Raw genomic sequence first — 12,252 nt, forward strand, 5'->3', positions numbered from 1 at the left:
ATTGCAATAATGCCCTACTTCGTTGCAATTTTCTGTATTTTGTGAAAGAAATTATGTTACTAGGAGCTTAATCTTTCATTTTAGGTGGCATAGTAACAGTAGATCATGAAATACATATTGGGCTATGCCTACTCGCTCCCTAGTTTCAAAGTGTCTAAAGTTGTCAGTAGCCCATCTAGATTTTTATAAGAGGGTGGGACAAATATGGAAATGAGTTGAATCTGTACTAAAGAGTGAAAGCAATCAAAATTATCTAATGCTCCTTTTCACTATGTCAACACACATGCTGGCCAAAAACAAATCAGCAGTGGTGCATTTCCATACAGTTAGGGTGACCAGACAGCAAATGTGAAAAATCGGGATGGGAGTGGAGGTGAGGGTGGGCGGTAAATAGGAGCCTATATAAGCCTACATAAGAAAAAGACCCCAAAAATTGGAACTGTCCCTATAAAATCTGGACATCTGGTCACCCTACGTACACTGCTAACATTTTGTCTCATACAAGGCTTCTTCATAACTATTGAGCAATATTCTGCATTCTAAAGCATAAAGAATATTTGCATCTCTTGATGTGTTTCTACCTTGTTTTGGTTCACAAGTGTCCAAAATATATAGGTAAAAAACGTGAAAAATAATGGCATCATCATGGTAATCACCCACTGAGCATCAGTAAATTTGTGGAGCAATTTACTATGTTATCATAAACATTTTTTATATAAATCTTTGATCTCAGAAAAGGTTTAATAGCAGAGCCTTGGTCTTTTTACTAAAAACTTTGTAACATCACAAAATATCTACATTTTACTAGTATACCTATTACCATAATTGTAAAAACATAAAACATACAGTATAATTATCAGTATAAAACATATAGCATAATTATCAGCCTTCAGAGCTCCAGCTAACCTAGAAGCCTTCATTCACATGGACAATTCATCATTGAAACTCCAAGACAAGATAGTACAGAAATTTGGTTAGCTGACAAAAAAATCTGCAGTGCAGTGGCCAACCGCTAAACCCACACTAATTTATTTTGAGGATTTTAACCCTGTTCCATTACACACAAGAAGGGCACACTAGCCAATCCAGTTTTTTAAGATGAAATCTTATGTAGCACAACCATGCTACCTTTCTGACCCTTCTGCTAAACCACATAATTATCAGGAGACAACTGGGAGACTTTAATATTGCAATGATCTTCTCAACAGTTGTCATTGTGGTAGGCTGTATTTTCAAAAACTAAATGGGTTAATCGCATGGAGACAGAATACATTTATTCAAGTTTAGTATTAGCTGTAGGAAAATAATTAACTAAGTTAGTCAATCAGCGTTAAATATTACAATGCTTCTTCTGTCTTGTGCAATTTCTCTATTACTTAGTTGATAACTGTTAAGTTAGACAACCTTCTGCCTTGCTCTAAAACATGAAGTATACAAAAATCAAATAGTTAAATAATGTAATTTATACATCTCTTCCTCTCTATTATGAAAAAATTACAAAACCCAAGACTAGCCTTATGCAGGACATAAGTTCTGTATGCACACAAAAGAGCAATGAAAGTTTTATGAAGCCATTTACACAGCTGTTTCACCAAAAACCCACAGCTACTGCTGCATGATTTGTGTTATTTCAATGGGATAGGAAGAGCCACACTGAAGTAATTTAAAAATAATATTAAAAAGGGCATTTATGCTTAATAAATTAAAGAGAACATTAAACAACTAGTTTCTTTGATTCAGACTTTTTAGAAGTTTTATAAGTGTTCAAAATGACACAAATTCAGAATATACCTTTCCATATTTGTTTCAACAAATAACATACAGGCACTTGAAAAGGACCATGATTGCTTCCATTTACTTTTCCTCCACAACAGAATGGAAAATGTTTGCTAAACAGGACAAATGAGCAGATGCTTGGGCATGAGGGGGTCCTCCTGGCAGCTCTGTTAAATGTGTGATATATAGAGAATCACTAACTTTGTTGTTGTTTTTTTAAAGATGAGCTTAAATTTGGTTGTCTAGACCAGTGGTTTTCAAAGCTGGTCTGCCACTTGTTCAGGGAAAGCCCCTCGCAGGCCGGGCCGGTTTGTTTACTGGAAGCGGCACAGGCCGAGGGATGTGCTGGCTGCCCTTCCCGCAGCCCCCATTGGCCTGGAGCAGTGAACCACGGCCAGTGGGAGCTGTGATCGGCCGAACCTGTGGACGCAGCAGGTAAACAAACCAGTCCGGCCCACCAGGGCCTTTCCCTGAACCAAGCGGCAGACCGGCTTTGAGAACCACTGGTCTAGACTAAGCTCTTGGCAAATGGAAATCCTTGTTAAATATGACGGAGCAGAGGTCTTCAACTTTGGTCTACAGATTATTAGCTGGTCACACAATACTGGCTGTTCTTTATTTCCAGCTGCTAAATTCATGAAAAGACGGTCCAAACACATTAAAATGCTCTTACTATTACTTTTCCATTTGGTCCACACTACAGAATGTTTGGGAACTTCTGAAATAAAGCAAATGTATACATGGGAAAAATTTCAGTCCATACATTCAGTATTCCTCTAGCCTCAGCCCACTGTTGAAGTTGTAATATTTCAGAAAGGGAACTCTCAGCTTAGGACAAAAAGGAGCTGGGCAAATGCGTATTATTTTTTTAAATTAACAAAATGCTACATGTGGAACATCTTTCTATCACCTCTCTTATTTAGCATGCTAGAAAGTGGCAGAGAAGGTCTTTATGCAGAACCTTCTGACTCCATTCATCCAAACAATAGAATCTTCATATTTTGTCAGCAACAAAAATATATTCAGAAGCGTATCTATCTGAAGTATACGTAACTGACCATGAGCACTTTGAAATTATTTAAAATGTATTTTTAAAATGACATAGATCTATGAATACGTCTTAGAATACTATAATTATGTACACATCTGCATAAAAATATCTCAAACAGTAAGTTCTCTTTAAACTATTTTTAATGTTTCAATCAATAGTGATTCTTAGGACTGGTCTACACTAGAAAATTAGGTTTTTAACTACGTTGCTCAAGGATGTGAAAAATCCACACTCGAGTGGCATAGTTAACCTAAGCCAACCTAAGTCCCCATGTACACAATGCTAGGTAGAGGGAAGAATTCTTCTGTCAACTGGACTTCCGCCTCCTGGGGAACTGGATTATCTACATCAATGGGAGAATCCCTCCCATTGGTGTAGGTCGATTGTAGAGGATCTCCCAGTCGATTGCGATCTCCAGCTCAGTGCGGCTGCAGCTAAGGCAGACTCCCTGCCTACCCCGGCCCCACATCTCTCCCCAAAGCAGCCAGCGCAGCTCTACGGCCCAGGAGGGTAGGGGGCTCCCTGCACGCTGCTTCTGCCTGCGAGCACTGTTCCTGCAGCTCACATTGGCTGGGAGAGCTGCAAGGGTGGTGCTTGCAGACATGGGCAGGATGCAGAGCCATGGGCCACCTACCCACCACAGGAGCAGTGTGGGGCCAGGGTAGGCAGGGAGCCTGCCTTAGCCTTGCTGTAGCCACCACTGACTGGGAGCAGTTGGAGATAAGTGGTGCCCAGTGGGAGGCCACACCCCAAATCTCATCCCTGAACCCCCTCTAGAGCCAGCACCCATACCCCCTCCTGCATCCCAAACCCTCAGCACCCTCCCAGAGCCAGTATCCCAAACCCTCTCTTCCACCCCAAGTCCCAGGTCTTACCTCCCTCCCAGAGCCAGCACCCTGTACCTCCTCCTGCACCCTAACACTGTGCCCCAGCCTGGAGCCTTTCCAGAGCCAGCACCCTGCACCCCCTCCTGCACCCCAATCCCGTGCCCCAGGCTCATCCCAGAGCCCCCTCCCATACTGCCAACCCCTCGACCTCAGCCTAGAACCTGGACGCCCCCGCCCCCCCAACACCAACCCGTTCGTGCCTGGCGAAAGTGAGTGAGGGTCAGGGAAAGAAAGGGATGGGGGTAGGGGCCTGGAGTGAGCAGGGCGGAACTTTGAAAAGATTGTGGGGGAGATCCTGGGTTGCCCTTAGATTCAAAAAGTGATCTTGGGCACAAAAAGGTTCTACCCTGAAGTGCTACAGTGGTGCAGCTGTGCTGCTATAGTGTTTTAAGTGTAGTCAAGACCTAAGAAAAACTTAAATAATAAAAAAAAAACTTCAAAGTTATTCTGAACTCAATGTTTTCTACAGTCTCATACCCCGGCATAATTAAGATCTCAGGTTGGCATTAAATATTTACCCAAGCATCACCAGTAATTTATCCATATTTAGAGAATTTCTACTATCATAATGATGTAGAAGAAAAACTCAGTTTGAAGAACTTTACATTTAATTCCTTTGTTAAAACAACTTGTATCTTAAAATTAGACTCACACCAAAACAAAAGAAGATAAATCAGAGAGATACTGTAAACATTAAATGCATATATTGTAGTTAATCACAGGCTATGCAAGAGAAGTGCTCCTTTTTAAAAAAAATTCCAGTTGATACCTTTTACTAGGAGACAGTAAGTGTGTAATAAAGCATATCAAAACATGAGAATACCACCCCCTCTGTGTTCAATGATCACAAAGTATATTATAATCAGAATTCTTCTAGTTACTATGATGAAATCCTACAATGATGTGCTAACATGGACCCCATACTTCCACAAGTCCTCACTTCAAAGTTATTCTGCATGGGTGCAAGATCCAAACTACTGCAACTGTTCACAGGCTCAGAACCAGAGAAAACTGTTTTGTCATGTATTTGAATAGTTACAGAACAAACTACTTTATGAACATCATAAATTACCATTCTTACAGCTAAAGCATGTATGTCCAGTATCTCAGATTTGCATACTGTACTGCATAAGATTATTAACGAGAACAATCATTAGCATTGTACAGAAATAATATTGGGGTTTTTTTTGTTTTGTTTTGTGATGCTCTCCATTGGTTGATGTGGGTGGGTTGCTCTTCCCAGCTATTGTGGAGGTTAAATGCAATAAGAATGGATCAGACGAAAGGTCCATCTAGCCCAGTATCCTGTCTTCTGACAGTGGCCAATGCCAGGTGCCCCAGAGGGAATGAACAGAACAGGTAATCATCAAGAGATCCATTCCCAGCTTCAGGCAAACAGAGGCTAAGGACACCATCCCTTCCCATCCAGGCTAATAGTCACTGATGGACCTATCCTCCATGAATTTATCTAGTTCTTTTTTGAACCCTGTTACTGTCTTGGCCTTTTCAACATCCTCTGGTTGAGAGCAAACTCTATGCACTGAAGTGCATTTCATTCTCAGAACTCAGGGCAAGGAAGCAACGCACAATCCAATAATGAATTTAATCACATTTATTAAAATATGTTTATTACAAAGAATTGTTATAAACAAAAAAAACTTGAACATTGTAAATGACCGTTGATCTTAGTGTGGGTATGTGTGAGACAGAGAGAGAGAAAGAAACTTCTGAACGACAATTCAGATGCAGTTATCTTCCACAGCCAAATGTTTGGTTCCAGTTTTCATATAGTTCCAGATCCTTTGAAGACACACTGGGTCGCACAGTTTTGAAAGCATTGTCAAAGTCAAGAAAAGAAATAGGCCGAACTTGTTCGGGTGTGATGGTTGCAATGTCCGTGGACTGAAGGCTACGGATAGGACCTAAAGAAGCTTCTCGACAGAGCTGTGTCATGTCTGCCCCAGAAAATCCATCAGATTTTTTAACTATGAGCTCAACTTCCTCTTCTCTTAGACAGCAGTGCTCCTTTGACATCAGACGAGTTACAATCTGCTTCCTAGCTGAAGCGTCAGGAAGAGGGATGTACAGCCTTTTTACCAGCCTTCTTCGGGCAGCCTCATCAATTTCTTGTGGCCGATTTGTTGCTCCCACCACTAGAATACGGTCTTCAGAAGAGGTTGTTGCTCCATCCAACTGGACTAAAAATTCAGTTTTTATTCTTCTAGAAGATTCATGTTCCCCATCTCCACGCTGAGACAAGAGAGAATCGATTTCATCAATGAAAATCACAGCTGGCTGTTGACATCGTGCCACAGTGAACAGTGCACGGACCATCTTTTCCCCCTCACCTACCCACTTGGAGGTCAGCGAAGAGGCACTGATGCTAAAAAAAGTAGCTCCTGATTGACACGCAATGCACTTGCCTATAAGAGTCTTACCTGTCCCAGGAGGGCCAAAGAGAAGAATTCCTTTGGGAGGACCACGTAACCCTGTAAAGATGTCTGGTCTCAGCATAGGCCAGACTACTATCTCCTTAATAGTTGCTTTAGCAAAGTCTACTCCAGCAATGTCATCCCAGTTCACTGGAGGTCCATGGTCCATGATCTCGTGCATAATAAGTTCAATCATTTTTGGTTCTATGTTCTTCAAACGTTCATCCACTGGAAATGAAGACTCTGTTGGTCCAGCACCATAAGGTTTATACTGCAGCCGTCCATTTTCATTCCCATCTTGTCTTGGCACCGGAGGGACAAATTTTCCAAATGGACCCCGAGACCTTCCAGCTCCCAAAGATTTTTTAATACCACCATAGGATGAGACTGGTGTGCGTTGAGGCTGATTGTGATATTTCTTTTGCTGGTCTACCAAGAGCTGTTCTTTTGCGGTTTTAAAATCATTGCTCTCTTCACTCCCATTTCCACTTCCTACAAAGTTCTTGGCTTCTGTACTAATGGAGGGCTTGGAAGAAGCAAGGCTGGAAGTTGTACTGTTGCTTTCATCACTGGAGCTATAAAATGTTTTCCTTTTTCCTGGATTTCCAGACCCTGCCGGAAGAGAGGAGTGATTAGCAAAAGACAAATTCTGTCCAATCTCAAAATGACTTGAGGGTTTCACAGAACTGCTACTTGCTGCTTTGTTGTTTCCAAATAATGGACTTGCACAGAAACCTGTATTAGGCAGTTCATTTAAAGAGGCAGAGGAGGCAGGAAGTATATCTGTAGCTTTGGTCACAGAAGGCACACTGCTTTGAAGACATTTCAAAGACGAGAGTCTCTCAAGAATATCTGGTCCCTGACTTATACATTTTGATGAGCTAGCCCAGAGGTCAGTACCTACAGCACTGCTGCACACATTGAGTTGAGGCAGACCTGGAGTAACAGAGGCACTGACCTCCTTATCAACTACCACAAAGGCATCTGCTGGTGCCATCAGAGAGCTTTGGAACTTTTTGCCAGCTTGCATCAACTCCTGAACACTCTTTAATTCAAACACATTACTTGTTGTCAAGGAGGACTGCCACTTGTCACTGTCATTTTGCTGACATCTTGCCAAAGTCAAAATGTTTTCAGCGTAGTTATTCAAGCCAGTCTCTGCGTTGTCAGAGTCAATAATGGCAGAGTATTTCTCTGCATATTTTTTGAACAGGTTGGTAGCACAGACCTGGGAGATCTCAGAGTTTGCCCATGCATACTGAATGTGCAGAATCTGTGCACGGTATCCATCTGCCTTCTGTCCTGGTGTACAGGTGTCAGAGGTAATAGCAAAGTAATTCTTCTGCCATTCATTCAGGTGTACAGCACTAGAGACAGGTGTCTGCATGATCTATCATGAAACAAACAGAAGAAAATTTTGCATTAAGTTAAAAAGAAAAAAGTTAATTTCAGTAACTAAAATTATATTTTTGCTACCTTCTCCCTTCTAAATTCATAAATGTATAGTTAATTAATTGCTAACTATTTTAAGTCAGAGGGATAGCCAGCAGACTCTGTATGACACTTAGCTGGGCTGGATACTTTACCATTCCTACAGAAAACAACAACATTTATGGCATGAAACCATTAGGATCCAGACTTTTCTCTCTCCCCTTGCAGACTGCTCTTTATAACAGGTTTCCCTGGGAGCAGGGTTAAGAGGAGAACTGCAGAGTAACAGCTGGCCAGATGAGGTGGATTAGCTGAACACAAGTCAGCAATGGTTAACCCTTATTGGAGAGAAGTCTATAGAGTATTACTTAAGACAAGTATTTAGTTGTCAGAATTAAGAATCTGTTACTATGACACTAGTGGAAATGATAAAAATACATAAAGTTTGTGGGCTGAGGAAAAGGGAAGAGACTGGAAAGCGCAGGGCAGAGTTTAGTATAGGGTTTTTGTGATTTTTTTTTAAAATGAAAATTAAGAGCATGTGTTACTTGATAGCAAATGCCAGAGTACTTTCCAATAATTCATCTTTTCAGATTAAAACTTGCCATTGCTTTGTTTCTGACCACCAGTGAACTTCTTAGTTTTACAAATCCCTCCAGTTATTTTTTAATTAAAACTGAGGGTGCACTTCTTTTTACAGAGCTACAGCAAAAGTGGCTGAAGGATGAGAGATAAAATATGGCCTGGAATGAGCCTTTCACTAAATTGGAAAAATATATATACATATATTGTATCTGATTGACTTTCAAAGTTATCATCTCTTTGAAGTGTGCCTATTAGGCACATGCAATGCTAATTTTGGTAAAGCCTAGACTTAATGGTATCAGTACAGGTACATGTGCGTGCTCAGTTTGGGAAATCCACAATTATCTCAAAAGACTTTTTAACGAACTCTTATCCTGCACCAGTCAACCCTCTTCTCCAGTAATTCCAGTCCTTCAGTCTCCCCACGAACTACGTTTGCTTCAATGTGTTATAGTTTCAAATTGATCAGGTTCTAGGTCTTTGGCCTCAGAGTGCATTGTGACTTTCAGTAAATTTAAATAATGACTGTGGAGTAGAAACTGAGCATGTTTATAACCGAGCATTTAATCTGGGCTCCAGAACCTGAGTCACTGGTAATGATACACAAGATGGAAATAGTCCAACCTGAGTCTCACATCCTAGCCTGAGTTTGAAAACCTGCCATTTGGGGAGGAGGGAATCAAACATTTTTATTTGCACATCCAGATTAGAAATCAGTGAGACACAATGGAATCTCACAATGCAATTTTTACAATCATCTTTCAGGGTAAAGCCCATACAACGCTTTTAAAATTACAATAAAAATGAGATTAGAACACTGATGATACACATCACAAACAACATATTTTAGTAATCTAGTTATATTTGTGAATTAAGATGCAAGCAATTTGCTTCCTATGCCTAACAGAACAAACAGCACATTTAGAGACAGGATGCCACTAGTAGGTCAGATTACACATATCAGACACTCTTTACTAAATGAACACACATTTCAAGAACATTTCATAAAGTGCAATATGTTACAAGCAGTGGGTCTATAGTTCAATGGTGGAAATTCATACTGTAAATTCAGTTATTGCCAGGTGTATGCTGTCTACACCCATGGAAAGGCCCTGAGAAAGAAATTTGGGGGCCTGGTAAATCATGTGGGCTGGGCCTCTCTTCCCATTTCATCCCAGACAGATATGGAGGTACTAAGCTCAGGGCCTTATGCACCCTTCAGTACCAAGTTTACCATGACTCCGGGCCCAAAGTTAGAAGGGGCCCCAGCTAGCCCGATCCCCTGGACAGCTAATCCAGCCAGGAAAGCTACCCCTGCCCCTGCCCCACCTCTTCCCAGCCCTGCCCCCACTCCACCCCTTCTCCCCCAAGCTATGAATCTTAGGTGACTGCAGCAGGGGTCAGGCCCACCCTGCACTCACCAGGTATTGGGAAGTGGAGCAACCTGGGCCCAGCCTGCTCTGCCAGCTCCTGGCCGTGCCACCGGTGAGTGCTGGGGGTGTTTCCTCCCTTCTCCAAAGTCCAGGAGCCAGGGAGCAAAGCAGAGCAGAGCGCGCTGGGGACAGGTCATTCCACTTCCCGCCGCCCCCGACCCACTCCGCTCCTGCCCCCCAAGCCTGGGGAGGAGATGGAGCGGGGGGGGAGGGGTAGAGGATCAGGATGGGGAAGAGGACAGGGGAAGCTGAAGCCCAGCATGCGGCATCCCCTTTGCAGAAGCTGGGGCTCTCCTATTAACCCTCACCCTGACAAGCCCCACCTCCCTTGCATCTGTAGCACCCTGATGTGCACCCCCCACACACCCTCCCCAAAGCCCCAACCACCTGGACCCCCACCGAAATGAACCGCACCTTCCCTGCACCTAGACACACACACCCCGATGAGCCCCAAACACCTTCCCCTGAATCCCCTGCAGAATCCCATTGCCTCTGCACCTGGAACCCCCTCAATGAGCTTCTGCACATCCAGATCTCCAAGAGCCACCCCACAGAGCACTCTTTTACCCCAACCTGGATCCCCCCACATTAAGTCCCTCTGCACTTGGATCCTGCTGCTGGACTGAGATGCTCACCCACACCTGGTGCATCTGGCACAGGGGGGCAGGGCTGGCCCTTGCACTGTGTCAGGGTCAGGTGCAGCCTCACTGCCGAGTCCCTGTGCCAGGGTAGAGGCTGCAGGGTAATCTCCCACCTCCATGCAACCAGTGGCCTGTGCTCCCCACTGCCATGTACTCCCATTTTAAAATATTGTGCATAGAATTTTTAATTTTCTGGTGCAGAAGCCCCTCAGGAATATGGGGTGCTGTGGAGCTGGGATGGTGGGACTGTGAGGAAGGTGGTGGGCAGGGGGAAGCTCTATGGGCACTGGGTGAGCGCTGTGAGGTGCAGGATGCTACGCAGTTGTGGGGAGAGGCCAGCAGGGGAGATCTCTGGCGGGGAGGTGGGGGCGCATAGAGATCTATGGTGGAGATCTCTGGGCAAGGGGGCACTGGGCATAAGGGTGGGGTGCTGTGGTGCAGGCCCACCCTCAAGGGGAAGGGGCATACTGGCAGCACAGGGCTGGGCAGGCCAGTGTGCATCTGGCAGCTACAGGTTTGTAAACAGTGCCCTCCTGCTGGGCTGCACAGAGCCAGGCTGCTTTCTCCATGCTGTGCCTCACTGCCTCCCGCCCCATGGGGGCCCACAAATACGTGTGGCACCGGGCCCACAAAAAGTTAATCCGGCCCTGGCATCCTTACCTATTGCATATGTATGTCCCGTGGGGAGCTGCTGTCTGGTCTCACCTGTGCAATCCAAACAGCTTCCCACCGGTCTCAGCTGCACTCACGGGGGAGGGATGGAACCGATTTAACTAAGGGGCTGGCGTAGCACGTTTCTGCCCGCTCTGCCCGCCGCCCCCCGCGGGCACAACCCGTGCAACAGGGGCAGCCCAGGGCACAGGGGGCCGGCCCGCGGCAGGGCGCTCTAGTGCGGACTTGGAGCACGCGCAGCAGACTCCACGCGCGCGCGCGCGCGGGACGGGGCTCGGTGTCAGCAACCCCCTGGGGCCGCGCGTCTCCCCGAATCGTTCGCCCCCACGCGCGTTCCACTCTCGTCTCGCGGGCTCCAGTCCCGCCCTCCCTTAGCCAATCAACCAACCAACTCAGAGTCAGAGAGCGCCGGGGGGAGGGGGGATGGAGGGGAGAGGCGCAGCCAATCAGAATCTGAGGGGGGGAGGAGGGAGACGTAGAAAAAGTCGCGGGCAAGTGAGCGCGCGCCGCCATCCCCGGCTCTGGGATACCCCGTAGAAAACCCGGCCGTGGCTGCGCTCCCATTGGTCGTGGCAACAGCGCGGCCTTCCAATAGGAGCAGGATCCGTACCGGGGGGCGGATACCGAACAGCCGCCAGTCGTGGCGGGCTCGGCGTGTGCGTTGAGGGCGGGGCCGGGCCAGCAGCTCTTTTTTCTTTTTTTTTTTTTAATCACGATAGTTCGTCTCGCCGCGCGAGGCGCGTGGGGGGGGAGGTTGTTCCCCATAGAGCCAGCCCCTCCCCCCATCTCTGCAGCCCCCTCTCCTAGGGTGACCAGTTGTCCCCATTTTAATAGGGACAGGCCTGATATTTGGGGGGCGGGTTTCTTATATCGGTGCCTATTATCCCCACCCCCCTCCTGATTTTTTACACTTGCTGTGTGATCACCCTGCCCTCTCCCCTTATCACCAGCTGCTGCTTGCCCATTGGCGGCTCTTCTTCCGGCCCCACGCGGCTCCTGTGTGCTGTCCCCAGCCCCTACTGCTAACAGAGGTTTAAAAATCAAGAAGTGTCCTGCCCCCTCAGCCTCCCACCCCCACGGTGCAATGGGGTTAGAAAATAAAAATGGATTCCTTGCTGCCTGAGTTTTTGAATCTTTAGTGTTTAACTCAGGTCACCTTTTCACACTTCACAACCATGAGGTGCTGGGGCATCAAGAAAACCCACACACCCAGATCCACAAAGGGATTTCAGTTCCTGACCTTCCATGGACGTTAGGAACTGAAAACCCTTTATGAAGCTGGGCCTAAATATTTTAAGACTCACAATGAAATGGCAAGAATGGGCAATGCTGCCTTTGTGTGTG

The 12,252-nt window shown here is 45.5% G+C and overlaps 1 protein-coding gene across 2 annotated transcripts; it reads right to left on the bottom strand.

Annotated features, from left to right (window-relative positions):
• Positions 1-5,311: 5,311 nt before the first annotated feature.
• FIGNL1 (fidgetin like 1) lies at positions 5,312-11,249 on the bottom strand. Of its 2 annotated transcripts, none has more exons than XM_050937703.1 (2): positions 10,942-11,249; positions 5,312-7,536 (listed from the first exon to the last, which is right to left on the bottom strand). In XM_050937703.1, the coding sequence occupies exon 2, from the start codon at positions 7,531-7,533 to the stop codon at positions 5,464-5,466; it is 2,070 nt and encodes a 689-aa protein (XP_050793660.1). In that variant the 5' UTR covers positions 7,534-7,536; positions 10,942-11,249; the 3' UTR covers positions 5,312-5,463. The 2 variants fall into 2 exon arrangements, with proteins under 2 accessions (XP_050793660.1, XP_050793661.1); XM_050937704.1 differs by having other exon boundaries at positions 10,897-11,249.
• Positions 11,250-12,252: the final 1,003 nt, after the last annotated feature.

Source organism: Gopherus flavomarginatus, chromosome 2 (genome assembly GCF_025201925.1).
Source record: "Gopherus flavomarginatus isolate rGopFla2 chromosome 2, rGopFla2.mat.asm, whole genome shotgun sequence".
In the NCBI taxonomy this organism is placed as follows: Eukaryota; Metazoa; Chordata; order Testudines; family Testudinidae; genus Gopherus; species Gopherus flavomarginatus.

Coding starts and splice junctions, on each gene's coding strand:
- FIGNL1 (XM_050937703.1), bottom strand. CDS start 7,533: ATGCAGACACCTGTCTCTAGTGCTGTACACCTGAATGAATGGCAGAAG.